The 16,483-nt window shown below is 30.0% G+C and overlaps 2 protein-coding genes across 9 annotated transcripts; both read left to right on the forward strand.

Moving 5' to 3' along the window:
- Positions 1-1,480: 1,480 nt before the first annotated feature.
- LOC102594391 (serine/threonine-protein kinase STY8) lies at positions 1,481-6,795 on the forward strand. Of its 7 annotated transcripts, none has more exons than XM_015314985.1 (8): positions 1,481-1,564; positions 2,202-2,580; positions 4,517-4,638; positions 4,818-5,023; positions 5,098-5,272; positions 5,477-5,611; positions 6,032-6,227; positions 6,505-6,795. In XM_015314985.1, the coding sequence occupies exons 2-8, from the start codon at positions 2,247-2,249 to the stop codon at positions 6,522-6,524; spliced, it is 1,188 nt and encodes a 395-aa protein (XP_015170471.1). In that variant the 5' UTR covers positions 1,481-1,564; positions 2,202-2,246; the 3' UTR covers positions 6,525-6,795. The 7 variants fall into 7 exon arrangements, with proteins under 7 accessions (XP_015170471.1, XP_006360754.1, XP_015170474.1 ...); XM_006360692.2 differs by lacking the exon at positions 1,481-1,564 and adding an exon at positions 1,611-1,766; XM_015314988.1 differs by lacking the exon at positions 1,481-1,564 and adding an exon at positions 1,611-1,762.
- A 4,010-nt stretch (positions 6,796-10,805) lies between these two features.
- Positions 10,806-15,925, forward strand: LOC102595383 (homocysteine S-methyltransferase 2-like). Of its 2 annotated transcripts, XM_006360694.2 has the most exons (8): positions 10,806-11,177; positions 12,994-13,041; positions 14,238-14,294; positions 14,396-14,625; positions 14,723-14,852; positions 14,973-15,176; positions 15,294-15,365; positions 15,631-15,925. In XM_006360694.2, exons 1-8 carry the CDS (start codon positions 11,007-11,009, stop codon positions 15,781-15,783), a joined length of 1,065 nt encoding a protein of 354 aa, XP_006360756.1. In that variant the 5' UTR covers positions 10,806-11,006; the 3' UTR covers positions 15,784-15,925. The 2 variants fall into 2 exon arrangements, with proteins under 2 accessions (XP_006360756.1, XP_006360757.1); XM_006360695.2 differs by lacking the exon at positions 12,994-13,041 and having other exon boundaries at positions 10,808-11,177.
- Positions 15,926-16,483: the final 558 nt, after the last annotated feature.

A 16,483-nucleotide genomic window follows, 5' to 3' on the forward strand; every position in this document is an offset into this window, starting at 1 on the left:
ATTCAAACATAATATTTCAGTAGAGTTGTTATATAGAAATAATTTAACAAAGAATGTATCACTTTAATGAATATCGTTGTTGTTAGAATATTATTATAGAAAAATATAATATAAAAAATTGATTTTTAAAAATATCAAGCCATTATAATTACAATTAAGATTTGATTATATTTATACATCTTATCATATCATATAGAGAAAATTAATATTTTTTTTAATACTCATCAAATATAAAATATTACTTTTTTCAAACAATTCTAATTTATATTCCATTCTAGTGTTTCTTTTCTATTTAAGGAAACTTAGATCTTATCCAACTTTAAAATCTGTTACATTTTCCACACATTTTGTTAAATTATTCTTTTTTTTTGTTACGCTACGTATAAAGGGAATTGAACCTTTTCTATTATTGGCAAAAAGATATATAACATATTACTTCGATTCAATAATTTATTAGGAGCACATTTTAATTGAGAAAAATCCAAGATTGATAAAAAAATATTAAATAGTATTTTTATTAAATAATTTCCCTACTCCAAAAGTTAAAGAAAAAAACAAATATGTCTAGATTACTCTGAAACATAGTCGAGGCAATACATTCGAAAAATAGAAAAAAACAATCAAATATAGACGAAGCACACAAAAAAACAAAATGGAGAATCACTTATTTTCTCACCCACATAAAAAGAAAAGTAAAAGAATGTCACTTTTAAAATATTCATAATATTTTAATTTTCAATATTCACTTGAGATGCTTAAGATCACAATACTTAAATGACATTTTAGTGCATTATACATATATACTTCATTTAAGATCATAAAATTCAAAATTCATTCATAGATCATATTAAAAAAATTTGTCCAAACAAATTAAGACACACAATATGCATTCAATTTTTTTAAAAAAATCATATTCAATTGATCAAAATCCTTGAAAATATTTTTTTTCCCTAGAACAATAAGTTTTAAAAAAATGTAAAAAATGAATTTTCTTTATTAGAAATAAATAAAAACAAATTCAACAATTGACATTTCATATTAATGTATACTGCCACTCCAACACACCTCATATTCACTCACCCCATAGCTCCCATCTCCACCACCCGACCCAACCCGACCATATTATATGCAAATATATTTATAATAATATTATTTATTTACCACAAATAAAGAAAACAAAATCATTTATTCACCTAAAAAACAATATTTTTCTTCTTACCCCAAACGCCCATAAAGTAAATTAGAGAGGAGTAATTTTTTTATTTCCTTTTTTTTTGTTCACTCGATATTTAATACTTGTATTAGAATTTCAATTAAATTCAACTCGTATTCTGGGTGTCACTCCTAATATGAGAGGGGATTTGTAAAATAAATAAATATATAATACCAAAACCAAGGACATTTTGGTCAATTCACATATTGTTTCTATATAAATGGATGAATTTATATTTTACAGGTAAATTAGTTGAATGGATTTGCACGGAAAATAGTACAATTATTCTCTTTGTTTGTTTGGTAGGGAGTATCTTATGCTTTTATGAAGAAAAAATAAACATTATTAATGGTAAATAAAAATAATTAAACCTTTTTTTAGGCGTATTTTTCTCCCCCATTAACATTTTTCCTTTTTTTCTCTGAATTCTCTGACTTTTTCTCACAAGAAAAATTAAAGCAGAAAAAGAAGATTTGGGTCAAACTTTGCGTCTGTAAATGTTTATGGCAAAATCTTCTTTTTCTGCATATGGGTTTTTGATTTCAGATTGTGGGTATTATTCTTTTTCCCTTCAAAATTTTTAAATATATTTTTTTTATTGTGGTCTTTGTCTGGGGAATTTAAGGTCGTTTTCTAAGGGTTTACTTTTTTTTTTCTTTTTTAATTTAATTGGTTTTCATTTATGTGTCAATGGATTGGTTGGTGATGAGAAAAAGGTTGCGTCTTTGAACAGATCCTAAAAGTCAGTTTCTTTTTATTTGGTTTGAATTTTTCTTGCCCTTTTTTTAGTAATTTATATTATTTATTTGTCAAATTTGGAAAAAAAGAATCATAGTTGGAATTGAAATTTGGGTTTGTTGGGAAGGTGTGAGTTTTATATTTTTCATGTTCATTAGTTTATTGAAATGAAAATGAAAATGAAAGATATCCTTATTTTGTATTGATTTGTTTTCTGATATGAACTCTTTTTTTTTTTTTTGGTTTTCAGATCAGAAATCTGCTAAAAGTTTGAAGCTTTGTTGGTATTGTTAATATGGATTTGAATAGTAAGGAGAAAGTTGAAGAAGGGTCTAAATTGGAAGGGGTAGGTACTGTTAGTAATAACAATATGGAATCGAAGAGTCTTCGAAGCATTAGTAGCAAAGATATGATATTCAGGGCTGATAAAATTGATCTGAAAAGTTTGGATGTTCAATTGGAAAAGCATTTGAGTCGAGTTTGGTCGAACAATTTAGAGAAACAAAATCAACACAGGCCTAAGGAAGTATGGGAGATTGATCCTTTAAAGTTGGAAATTAAGTATCTTGTAGCTAAGGGTACCTATGGTACCGTTTATCGCGGTACCTATGACAATCAAGATGTTGCAGGTAACATTAGTTTCTATGTTTGTTTTCATGATCTTGGTTGCTACATGTTGTATTGTGAATTTAGGACTCTTTTTTAGCAGAGACGAATCTAGGATTTCTAAAATATGGATAAACTAGGAATTGATAGATAAATAACTCAACATTTACCCAAGAACACGGATTCACCTGCCTTATTTTAAGCCTATAAATTTGTCCTTGTTTTTCAGTTTCATCTAGATAACTAGATATTGTTGTTTATATTTTGATGCCGATCATTCCCTTTTAATACACCAACAAGTAAAAGAAACTAGAAACAAGATTCATTGTGATCGTTGATGAAATAAGTTGAGCTGGATATCGATTGTAATTGGACTGTAGTTGTAGCAATTTCTGTGAACTTTGATATGATATCCATTTTTAACCTTTACGTAACTAATTTGGTTGTCTAGAAAACTAAGTCCAAGTCCAATAAATTTTCTCTGTTTATCAGATAGTGAATGACTATATTAAATGGCCTGCAGAAGTAATACCGTAAAAAACTGTTTTTTTTTTGGTGGATTAACTTGTTTGAAATGAATTTATTGATATTCACTACAAGGATTTGAAGCACTGAACTGTATTGTTGGCATTGCAGTTTGCGCTAAATGATTATTGCTTTGTATTATAATTACCTAAAACATTATTTTTCTGATAAGATATATAGGGATGACAATGAAAATTCCTCTTATTCTCTTCTTAACAATAAAAGTAAAGGTTCTTTCTATCCTCTCTTCTTATGTGGTCGGTTGAGGGTGCTTGGATAAAATTTACTGCTAAAAGTGGCTCAACTTGGTGAGATTATGTTCCTTGCTCACATCATGCATAAACATTTAATAGTGAGAATAAAAGACACTGTGTTGAGAACCATGAGGTCTCATGTTCAAATCCCAGTGATTTCTTCCCATATGTCTTGAACTGGTACCTGTTGTTGGTGGGTGGTGATAGGTATCTCGTGGAATTAGTCGAGGTGTGTGAAAGCTGGCCTTGACCATACGGTTATCATAAAAATAAAAAAAAGACACAGAAGTAAAACTCTTAATTCATTCCATAATGGTCTGCTGAAAGGCCTATACCTCAAGGTCAAATTTCTTCACCAAAGTCCAAGCTGAAAATATACGCATAAATAGTGGTGGTCTGCTGAAGTGTCGACGTACCTGCTAAAAGTTTTCTAAATGTGTCAAGATTTCTAAGATTTTGTCAGGGAACATTTTTCTCAATTAACCTATTTAGGCGAGTAATTTTTTGGGACTTAGTTGTTGTTGTTGTTAGCTATTTAGGCCAGTATTTTCCACTTCCGCAGCGAAATCTTCAAAGAAGCTGTGTTTGCAGTGAAATTAACAGCACTTCTGTTGAGCGGAATTATTAAACATTTTACTGACTGTAAATTATGTATTTCAATATATCACAGAGAGTTCTAACTGAAATATGTGCATTTCCAAAGGTATTTATTTCAGTGTTTCAATGAACCAACTCTACTTATTCACGGTTTAAATAAGTCAGCTTTCTTCCTTCCCCCTGTCCCCCCCTTCCACCCCCAAAAGAGTGAAAAATATCGAGTTTGTGCAATATATTCTGTCTTATAGCTATATGCTGCAAATTTGAAAAGTAAATCAGAATTTAAACATCCTTGTGGATAACGAAAATCTTGATGCTGGAAACGAACTTTGTTCCAAAGATATAGAAATGTGTGGATACATGAAGAGGACATTTGGGCATGACGTTACGTCATTCACTTCAAAGTGTCATGATTTGACTAACTTGAGCCAATGAACTCCGCATAATTTGTAACAGTATGTTGGATAAAGTATATATGAAAAAGAACTTCCAATTAATGAAAATAATCAACAGTATTCTCAAAGTTTTTCAGGAATTTTACCAACCACCGGTAAGAGTTTCTTATGGAATGTTATTTGTGTAGTGAAACTGTTGGACTGGGGAGAGGATGGCATGGCCACAGCTGCTGAAACTGCTTCTCTGCGGGCATCATTTCGGCAGGAGGTTGCTGTTTGGCACAAACTTGACAATCCGAATGTTACCAGAGTACTTAATCTTTTTCCTAAATTGGTTCCTCACTTTTCAGCTTTTAATTATGAATATTTCTATTAAGTTATTGCCATGCAGCTTAAAGCAAGCTTTGACAATTTTAGATTTGGTATGTAGGATCCAATTATTTAACTCAATGTTCTGAATTTCCATTTGATTGTGTTTGCTGCTTTCAGTTCGTTGGTGCTTCTATGGGTACTTCAAATCTTAAGATTCCTTCGAAGAATCCTTCTGATGGTTACACTACCCTTCCTTCTCGAGCTTGTTGTGTTCTTGTGGAATTTCTCCATGGCGGAACATTGAAAAATTACTTGTACAAAAACAGGAAGAAGAAGCTTGCCTTTAAGATTGTCCATCAGCTTGCTCTTGATTTGGCCAGAGGGTACGTCTTTTTCCAACATTGTTTTCTTGATAATTATACCCAATGATGCTTATTTTCTTCTTCCAATTGTGCAGGCTGAGCTATTTGCACTCAAAAAAGATTGTACATCGTGATGTGAAAGCTGAAAACATGTTGTTAGACACTAGTAGAAATTTAAAAATTGCTGATTTTGGAGTTGCTCGTGTTGAAGCACAAAATCCCAAAGACATGACCGGGGAAACTGGAACCCTTGGCTACATGGCCCCAGAGGTATTCCCACTTTTATGAGAGTTGTTTGGGTTGGCTTTGCCCGTCTGAGATATATTATGTCAGCTGATATTGTCACTTGTCTATCCTCTCCCTATATCTTTTAAGAAAATTCTTCTTACTTTTGTGTTAATATTATTTCTACGTCACATCAAATCTACTTTTTCTATATCATGTACAAAGGATTTAATCACATGCATTGTGCAGGTACTTGATGGCAAGCCCTACAACAGAAAATGTGATGTATATAGCTTTGGTATTTGCTTATGGGAAATTTATTGCTGTGATCTCCCATATCTAGATCTAAGCTTCGCTGAAGTCTCTTCTGCCGTTGTTAGACAGGTTTGTCCTCTGATTTACTAGTAAAAACATAGTAACACAATATCTTTTCTTATGTTGCTCTGTCTGTCCAATATTGTTGCCTATGTCATGCACACAAAATAGCTTGGATACTATATAGTATATACCTTTGAGTGCTCATGCACTTCGGTATTAGAGGGCATGCTTACCTTTCTCGACTCATTGCTCATATGTTGTGTTGCTCGAACTCTCCAAATTGTTGTTGCACCTGTGTCGGATCTTCCAAAATGCACTATTTTTGGAGTATCCGACACACACCTGTTGACTGTTTTGAAGAGTCCGAGCAACATAGTCATAAGTCATATCTTGAGTTAATACTGGTCTGTTATCTTTCTGTTTTTCTTAATGTGTGAAAAACACACTAGCTGCTTAAATTATTCACATGTTATAACCATCTTGCAGAATTTGCGACCAAGTATCCCAAAATGTTGTCCAAGCTCTGTATCAAATATCATGAAGAAATGCTGGGACGCAAATCCAGACAAACGACCTGAAATGGATGAGGTAGTGAAAATGTTGGAAGCCATTGACACAAACAAAGGAGGAGGAATGATACCCGAAGACCAAGTTATACAAGGCTGTTTCTGCATTGTTCGTAGTAAGGGTCCATAGTCTTTGTTTACTCTACTTTTTATCCCTGTTGCTCAAGTTGATGAAATTGTACTGTTAATTCATTCGGTTGCTTGAATGCTTGGAGCATGATGTTGGAAAATGTTCCTCAATTGTTGTAAACGAGTATAGCTGGTGTAAAGTTCAAGAATTTTAAGTTTGATCTTTTCACGAGAACCTTCCGTTCTCCTTCCTTGATGTGGATGTACAGCTCAGACTTCGCTATTTTTCTCCAGATTGCAATTATTTCTTCTTTTTCTTTTCAGGGAAACTCCGATGTTTCTAATCCACTGGCCCGATTAACCCTGATTGTGCCAGAGAAGCCCAGTATGGGGATTCTAGCGCTCCCTATCGAAGAGAAGATTTCATTTTAAAGCAATTCTTCAAGTATATAGTCTGGCAAAATATTTCTGTTATGCCATATGGTAATGGCAAGACTACAGGCTGTTTTTTGGTTTTCTGTTAAAGTTGAACATGAGATTTCAGAGTCATTGGTGCTAATAATATGACCATTTTGCCCTCTTGATTAGTACAATCCAATTGTTCTTATTGTGGCATATTGGCTATTTGCTCTGAAAAATGTCAAGAATCCAATCTAAGTTCTCTAAGCTTTTGGCTTTTGTGTCCCATTTGTGGTCATGATGTGCAAAAATTTTCTTACAATAAGTGGGATTTTCCCAAATTAATCATAAAACATTGAGTATTTGTTTTGACTTAGGATTATAGTTAAGTGGATTCCAACACACAAAACCATTGGGAATTTGTTCAAAGACAATGAGAATTGACTGCTTTTTTTGTTCTTTTGCTTGGTCTTGTCCTCTTTCCTTTCTTGACATGACACAATTCCTTAATTCCTCAAGATATGATGTGCATGACCACCTCTTCTTCTTTTGTATTTTCCATACTAGTTTTTTATTATGTCTTACTTGAATCGAAAGCTTATCGGAAATAATTTCTCTATCTTCAGTATAAAGTAGGGGTAAGATTGCGTACACACCACCTCCAAACTCCACTTGTGCATTACGCTGCATTTGTTGTTGATGTGTACAAAAGTAAAACCCAAAAATTACATTCAAGGTTATGATGACCGAGTTGTCAATAGAGTGTGATGAAAGTCATGACAAATCAGGTTTTGAATCTCACTTGAGAGAAAAAAGAAGTGATAAATGATTTTTTCTTATCGGCCTAATTTTTGTTGAAAAAAAGTTAATCTATACATGTATTGTCACGGTGGACTCAATTTGACAAGACACCTTATTTATTATAGAATAAATGTAAAAAAGTAAAAACTGTTGTTTTAATCTATGTGAATGCATAATGCAGTGGACTCAATTTGACAAGGCACTTTATTTATTATCGACTAATTGTAAAAAAACAAAATTGTTATCGACAAGACACCTTATTTATTATCGACTAATTGTGAATGCATGATGCTTCATCCACCGTGTTGCTTTTTGGCTAGACACCTTATTTATTATCGAATAAAAGTAAAAAAGAAAAACTTATTATTATATTCTATATAAATACATGATACTTCGTCCACCAGATTCACCATATTACTTTTGACCAGATACCTTATTTATTATCGAATAAATATAAAAAAAAACTTATTATTATATTGTACATAAATGCGTAATGCTTCGTACACCATCTCTGCTTTCATTTTCTCTGTCATTCTAATTTCTACCCTGTCATACAGAAGGATTATTCTATAGGACTCGTGCACGCAATTTGACATTTTGTTATGCAAATTGTTCCTTCCAAATATCTAACGATTTTTAAAAAAATTAAATTGACCTTTATCAGATAATAAAAACCATAAGATATCTATTCTATTTTTATAAAGTAGTTGAAATTTATTCAATTGCAACCACCATACTTCTAAGTCCTTATTCTTAAATTCTGCCTTTTTATTTTAAAGAGACAGAGCTAAATTTTTTAATTAAAATAAAATTTAATAATTTTGATAAAGAAAATCTATATTTACTTGTTTATGGGTCTTATACAATCTGAGTCTAGATTAAATAATATCCAAAAACGAATATAAAACACCAGATGAAAAAAAAGTTTCTTTATTTGTTTGTTTTGTCATTTTTTTTTAGAGGAAGGGTAGATTTTGAAAGTTGTAAATTTTTCCCCATATTATATGGTACAATAAATTGTTGGTGGTAGAAGCAAATTTAGAAATTAAAAATGTCTTAGAGCATTACGATACATATATATATTATTTTTTTTCCTTCCAATAACATAAACGTATGAAAATCCTCTAAAAATGTTCAAATAATTGTTTTTCCTCCCGTCGGTCAAACAATATTTGTCTTAGATTACACATAAAGATTTAGGATAATATTTTTTAAATTTACGTACAAACACAAAAATAAATAAAAAAATCAAATTTATTCCTAAAGAATATATTCCAAAAAATTTCTTTATGAAAACATTTTTCCCTACATGCAGAACACACACATAGAATATGCTTTGTTTATACAATTGTCAATACCCAAAATATTTTTGTGATAAGATATAGAACGTGTTACTTAAAAAATAATTTAGAAATAGCGTGAAGCAATTTCCTCCGCAAATTATGATTAAAGCATCTTAATCTAAATGTGCTTTTATTTATTTAAAATGTTGTTTCCAACAAAAAAGCCATGATAAGTGTATTTGTTTAATTATACAACATTAGCGTGAAATTTAAGTTAATTATTTTATTATTTGAAAAACGTTAATCATGTTAATTCTTGTTTAATACGGCGTTGGGACTAGCTAATATGTGTTGGCTTACAATTAAGTTTCAATTCCATTAATATGCTTCTACTAATTATTTACGTTTTGTGGGTTAGACCTTAGAAGTTTCCTCCTCCCTAATTAATTAGCTAATTATGTGTTGGCTTGTAAGGAACAAGTAAAATGGAGGGATTTCGAAATTAGACTGAAATTATATGTAAGGGCACTCTATGTAAAAAAAAGAAGAAGAAGAAGAAGAAGAAGGGATAATTATCTAATTAGATAAATATTTTTATCATATTTATTCAGTCTCTTTATAATTTGAAATAATTACATTTTATTTCACTAATTAATAATTTCATACCAGATTTCAAGTCAAATACAATACATGTTTTTTTTCCTGCTACCACATATACTGAAATATGGAGAGAAGCGAGCGAGAACAAGAGGGAGGTGAGTGAGATTTGTCTATGTATCCAGATACATGTGAATCATACTAGATACAAATTATATGTATCTGTGATATCAAAAACACGATTGAGATATGAGAGTGACAAGCGAGATGAGAGAGAGATGAACGAGATTTATCTATGTATCTCAAATGTGTGCAAATTCACTATGATAAAGTATATATGAACGTTTTGATTACATAAAATTTAATAAGATTTGTAATATTAGAAAGTATAGTGTATTTTTGTAAATTAGAAAGATTTTGGTAAGTTACCAAAGAAAGGAAGAAGGGGACATGTGAAATGGACTCAAAGACAAAATGGGTCGATTTTCCTTCATGTGCGCTAGATATATATGTAAATACTTAACCAAATTTGATTTTGCAAAAAAAATTATTTTAACCTACCAAAAAAATTTGTCCAAATGCATACTAAAGAAATTGTCTAGATACATTATAAAATTATGGCTAGATACATGCCACTTGAATTTAATCTTCTTCTTGCAACAAAAAATCCAATAGGTTGCCTATATAAGGAGATGTTTTTGTGAAATTATCCACCGTCTAAAAATATCTTTTTCTTTTTTTCTTCTCATCAAATTTTTAAGCATGAGTGCACATATTTGAAAGAAATTATAGAATTTTGGAATAAGATAGCTCACAACAATTTGCATCCTAATTGGGCTGAAGTAACTTTTAAGAAAGTAGGTTTCAGTTTTTTTTTATACATAACTTGTTTTTTATATTCTCTTCCAAATTAATATTGTAATATTTTTATAAGGATATATTTCTTCTTAATATTCACGAAATTATTAAAGATATATGTCCCAATTAAGATAGATCTAAGTGGTAAGAAAAATCAAATACGATAGATCTAATTGGTAAGAAAAATCAATTACGATAATTTAAACCATGTCAAACAAATTAATGAAAAGAATATGTAATAGGAGTAGTAACTATTAACTAATAACATCTTACTAAAAATAACTTTTGGGTATTGGAAGTGATATTTTAAAATATTTAAGGACATTAAATTAATTATACAAACTTCGTGGCTCTTATCCTCCTCATGATTTTAAATTATCTATTATGTTTCTCTTTTATATATTTTTAAAGAGAAATATTAATTAAGAAAATTGATTTTTTTATTTATATTTAATTTTTATTATATCACTTCTATAATTATAAGTGTTAATCATCTAAATATTGAAAAATAAATAATATTTAATAATAGTAATAAAATATGTATATTATAAATAATAAATTATTCTTTATTCTTATTTTAAATTAAATAAGTAAAAGTGGATAAATAGTGTATTAATTAGGATATATAGAAAAGATAACAAGTAATTTAAAATATTTTTAATTTAAAAATTAAGACAAATAATTTGAGACCGAAGTAGCCGTATACCCACTATATATGTTGGAGATACTCCCCATTAAACTCATTTTCCTTTTTCAATCTTCTGCCAACTTCTGCAAAGTTTTTAAAATAAATATATTCACTTTCCTTCTAAATTTCTACACAATCCCCTCAATTAATTTTTAGTCAATATTTTTGCAGAGATTAATTATAACACAAAAAAGAAAAAAATGGGGTTGAAAAGTGGGTCGACATTTTTGGGTGATTTTCTCCGGCAGTGCGGTGGCTACGCCGTGATAGACGGTGGACTTGCGACGGAGTTGCAGAGGCACGGTGCTGACTTAAATGATCCTCTTTGGAGTGCCAAATGTCTTGTTAGCTCTCCTCATCTTATAAGAAGGGTGCGTATCGTTATTTATTGTGTTTCAGTTATCGTATTAATTTTTTCTTGTTATTAGTTTCTTAATTTTAATATCTGTTATCGTTCGTTATTTTTTGCGTTTCGGTTATTTGTTCTTGTTATTAGTTTTTTACTTTTAATATTTATTATTATGTGTTGTTTATTGTGTTTCAATTATCGTATTGATTTGTTCTTGTTATTAGTTTCTTGCTTTTAATATTTGTTATCATTTGTTGTTTATTGTGTTTCAATTATCGTACGATTTGTTCTTGTTATTGATTTCTTATTTTTGATATATGTTATATATCATTTGTTGTTAATTTATTGTGTTTCAGTTATCGTATTAATTTGTGCTTGTAATTGCTTTTCTTGAATGTTCTACATTATTTTTTATTAATTGTTATATTTTTTTTATTTATCTTTTTATAACTAATTTGATTTACTGCACGCAAATAAAATTTTTTTCTAATTAGTCCAAATAAGAAGAAAGGGAACGATAAAGATTAGTTCCGTGTACGTACGTTCAATTTTTTCATATCGTCTTGAGATGTTCATCCTTAACTTGAACTTTTTAAATATATATTATTATTACCTCTTATCTTCTTCTTGATTTTCTTAAAAAAGTCATAATTGGAATTTAAAAAACTAACTAAAGAACTAAAATATGTAAAGCTATCATTTTTATCATGTTAGATAGTGACAAAGTCATTCTTGTTAAAGAGGTGTCCATTAATCATTCTTTGTTAAAAAATTATATTATTTTAAATATATATCGTTCGCTAATTTCTTCATAATATTTAAATATTTTATGTTCTATTTCTCGTTAGTAAAAAAATTTACTCCTTTATTTGTATTTATGTGGAAGTTTCGAGCTGTTATGTTAGATAGTGACAAAGTCATTCTTGTCAAAGAGGTATCCATTAATCACTCTTTATTAAAAAATTATACTATCTTAAATATATACCGTTCGTTAATTTCTTCGTAATGTTTAAATATTTTATGTTTTATTTCTTGTTAGTATAAAAATTTACTCCTTTATTTGTATTTATGTGGAAGTTTCGAGTTGTTATGTTAGACAGTGACAAAGTCATTCTTGTCAAAGAGGTATCCATTAATCATTCTTTATTAAAAAATTATACTATCTTAAATATATACCGTTCGTTAATTTCTTCGTAATGTTTAAATATTTTATGTTTTATTTCTCGTTAGTAAAAAAATTTACTCCTTTATTTGTATTTATGTGGAAGTTTCGAACTGTTATGTTAGACAGTGACAAAGTCATTCTTGTCAAAGAGGTAAGCATTAATCATTCTTTATTAAAAAATTATACTATCTTATGTATATATATCGTTCGTTAATTTCTTCATAATATTTAAATATTTTATGTTTTATTTCTCGTTAGTAAAAAAATTTACTCCTTTATTTGTATTTATGTGGAAGTTTCGAACTGTTATGTTAGACAGTGACAAAGTCATTCTTGTCAAAGAGGTAAGCATTAATCATTCTTTATTAAAAAAATTATACTATCTTAAATATATACTGTTCGTTAATTTCTTCATCATATTTAAATATTTTATGTTTTATTTCTCGTTAGTAAAAAAATTTACTCCTTTATTTGTATTTATGTGGAAGTTTCGAACTGTTATGTTAGACAGTGATAGTCATTCTTGTCAAAGAGGTGTCCATTAATCATTCTTTATTAAAAAATTATATTATCTTAAATATATACCGTTTGTTAATTTCTTCGTAATATGTAAATATTTTATGTTTTATTTCTCGTTAGTAAAAAAATTTACTCCGTTGTTTGTATGTGGAAGTTTCGAGCTGTTATGTTAGACAGTGACAGAGTCATTCTTGTCAAAGAGGTGTTCATTAATCATTCTTTATTAAAAAATTATACTATCTTAAATATATACCGTTTGTTAATTTCTTCATACTATTTAAATATTTTATGTTTTATTTCTCGTTAGTAAAAAAAATTTACTCCTTTATTTGTAATTTATGTGGAAGTTTCAAGCTGTTATGTTAGACAGTGACAAAGTCATTCTGGTCAAAGAGGTATCCATTAATCATTCTTTATTAAAAAATTATACTATCTTAAATATATACCGTTTGTTAATTTCTTCATACTATTTAAATATTTTATGTTTTATTTCTCGTTAGTAAAAATATTTACTCCTTTATTTGTATTTATGTGGAAGTTTCGAGCTGTTATGTTAGACAGTGATAGAGCCATTCTTGTCAAAGAGGTGTCCATTAATCATTCTTTATTAAAAAATTATACTAATTTTAAATATATAACGTTCGTTAATTTCTTTGTAATATTTAAATATTTTATGTTTTATTTCTCGTTAGTAAAAAAATTTATTCTATTTGTATTTATGTGGAAGTTTCGAGCTGTTATATGCTTGCTGTTTTAATTTATTTAATGTTAGTCTCTGTGGAGCATGTGAGGTGTTACAATACATTACTTTGACATCAACAACGTGGCTGATTTTATCTTTGACACCTCATCATTTTGTTTCAGTTATTACGCTGACACATCTAAGTCTACATACAAATTTAACACACCAACAAGTTACAACAAAGTTATATACATACGTAAAGCTATTAAATTCTATCGAATTCGTATTATTATCATCCGCTCTACGTCCGCCCTGTCACACCCCTAAAACATAGAACATGTGTACATAAAAGATTACTGATATTTTAATAAAATATTAAACCTTATAAATCATAAATTTTAAAAAGTATAGTGAATGTAGTGCTAATTCTATCAAATTTAAATTTAAATTCTATAATTTCATCTTTGCTTGAGGTGTACTGACATAACCAAATCAAGGGAAATACCTTTTTTTTGTTAACAAGAGGAATGCAACAGCCTCTAACAGAAACACAAGGTATTTGCTTGGCCTATTTGATTTGCTATGTCAATTTAGGAGATGGATAGTATGTTTTTCTCTTGTAAACCGTAGCGATTAAGGAGGAGGACAAGCTAACGGACTAACATGAATGGCAAAGATAAAAAAAAATATGATTGTTATTCTGTTTTATGTAACAGGTGCATCTAGATTACTTGGAAGCTGGTGCCAACATTATAATCTCTTCATCTTATCAGGTTTGCAAATGAACTTATGTATTACCTTTTATTGTTCTTTGGCTAATTAGATAACTAGTAATGCTCACATTAGTTGTTTCACTTTCATTTGCACGAGACAGGCAACCCTTCAGGGATTTGAAGCCAAGGGAATTTCAAGGGATGAAGGTGAAGCTTTGCTCAAAAGAAGCGTGGAGATAGCATGTGAAGCGCGAAACATATATAACGACAGAGCTTCCAAAGGTTCTTGGGATGATTTTGATGATGGAACCGGTTTGAAGCGCAATCCGGTCTTGGTTGCAGCGTCTGTGGGAAGTTACGGAGCTTATTTGGCTGATGGTTCTGAATATAAGTGAGTTAATGTTCAACGTCTTAGCATAACAGTCGAGGTGTATTTTGATTAACTTAAGATATGTAAAATTGATTACTCTGCCCTTCGTGGTTTGCAGTGGAATTTATGGTGATGCCATTACTGTGAAAACTCTGAAAGATTTTCATCGAAGGAGAGTTCAGGTTCTTGCGAATTCAGGTGCTGATTTGATTGCATTCGAGACAACTCCAAACAAAATCGAAGCTCAGGTATTTACTTTCTTGATTGTTTATGATATTTTATATCTTATATACTCTGTGTTCATTTTCCTCCAAGTCGAAGTTATATCCTTTAGTTGTGTGCTTAACTTCATTTTTTGTTTCGTATAGGCTTATGCTGAGCTTCTTGAGGAAGAGTCTGTCAACATTCCTTCGTGGTTTTCCTTCAGTTCTAAAGATGGTACCAATGTAGCCAGTGGCGATTCCATTGCAGAATGTGCTTCAATTGTTGATTCGTGTAAGCAAGTAGTTGGAATTGGAATCAATTGTACCTCTCCGAGATACATTGAAGGGCTGATCCAATCAATCCGAAAGGTATAATTACTTCTTCGGTTTGTGAAATTGATATGTAAGAGAAACGTATTGTCATGTACCAAGATTTATCTTGAAACTCTGAAATGTTAATTGCTTCCATGGACAAATGATATGCAGGTAACAAGTAAACCAATACTTGTATATCCCAACAGCGGTGAGACTTATGATGGCGAAAAGAAGGAATGGGTGGTAAGTCTTTTCAATATACTATATATGACCTTTCTTGTTTCTATAACATGTACGACTATCAAATGATTGAACAATTGACAACAATTTATTTAGGATACTTAATTGACATTCATAAAAAGCGTCTAATGAATTTTGAGTTCAATCCATCTTGTTTAGCAGAAAAGACTAATATTTCTTGCTCATAATCAAGCAAGCATTTATTGTTTTTTTTTTTGTCTTGAAACTGATGTTGAAGGTTCAAATGAACGCTTATATATCATTGTAGGCTTCAAGGGGCGTTGCAGAGGAAGATTTCGTGTCATACGTGGACAAGTGGTGCGAGGTTGGGGCGTCTCTCATAGGAGGTTGCTGCAGGACTACCCCAAATACCATTAGAGCTATTTCCAAGGTTCTCTCCCTCAGGTCTCACAGGGTTTAAACTGAGTTTTTGGGGCTAATATGTTAAAAGAGTTATGAAACTAAAATGATTTGGTTTATACTATGTTGTTTCTCAGAACAATGGTGATAGTGTTATATAGTTTTACAATTCTCATACATGGTACTTTTTGCGTTCCAATTTACATCACTGTTTTTTTAGTCCGTTTCAAATAGAATGATATCTTTTTTTTTTTTTTTTTTTTATATTGTACCAATGATTTCACTTTAACTTTATAATTTTACATAGCTAGATAAACACTAGAAATTAATATATTAGAGTTGTCTTTGAATGTTTACAAGTAATTTAAAGTGAAAAAGGTGGATGAAACTTTTTCAAAATCTTTTGGTTAAACATAATTTTTGGAATTGAACTCAGAAAAAAGTGTATAAATTTTAGGCATAATACATATTTTGACCCCTAAACTTGGCTTCAAATTTTAACTTTGACCTTTAACTTTGTAAGTGCACAAATAGGCACTTTAACTATCCAAAACTTAAACAAAAAAACACTCGGATCCTACTTGGCAAAATGCGTGAAATACACTCAAATTAGGCGCGTCAGATGTAAAAATTCAGCGGGTCAACAGTAAAAAAAGCATTGAAAGGACAATTAAACCCTTTTTATATTCTTTTCAACAATTTTCCCCTCTTTTTTGCATTATTTGTTGTTTACTGCAAAATGCAAGTGACATTTAATAAAA

This window comes from Solanum tuberosum, unplaced genomic scaffold, assembly GCF_000226075.1.
Source record: "Solanum tuberosum cultivar DM 1-3 516 R44 unplaced genomic scaffold, SolTub_3.0 scf00334, whole genome shotgun sequence".
NCBI lineage: Eukaryota > Viridiplantae > Streptophyta > Magnoliopsida > Solanales > Solanaceae > Solanum > Solanum tuberosum.

Bases quoted from the DNA above. Each gene is read 5' to 3' on its own strand.
- LOC102594391 (XM_015314985.1), top strand. From the start codon at position 2,247: ATGGATTTGAATAGTAAGGAGAAAGTTGAAGAAGGGTCTAAATTGGAA. The intron at 5,024-5,097 runs GTACGTCTTTTT...CCAATTGTGCAG, and splicing joins GCTCTTGATTTGGCCAGAGG to GCTGAGCTATTTGCACTCAA. The intron at 6,228-6,504 runs GTAAGGGTCCAT...TTTTCTTTTCAG, and splicing joins CTGTTTCTGCATTGTTCGTA to GGAAACTCCGATGTTTCTAA.
- LOC102595383 (XM_006360694.2), top strand. From the start codon at position 11,007: ATGGGGTTGAAAAGTGGGTCGACATTTTTGGGTGATTTTCTCCGGCAG. The intron at 15,177-15,293 runs GTATAATTACTT...AATGATATGCAG, and splicing joins TGATCCAATCAATCCGAAAG to GTAACAAGTAAACCAATACT. The intron at 15,366-15,630 runs GTAAGTCTTTTC...ATATCATTGTAG, and splicing joins GCGAAAAGAAGGAATGGGTG to GCTTCAAGGGGCGTTGCAGA.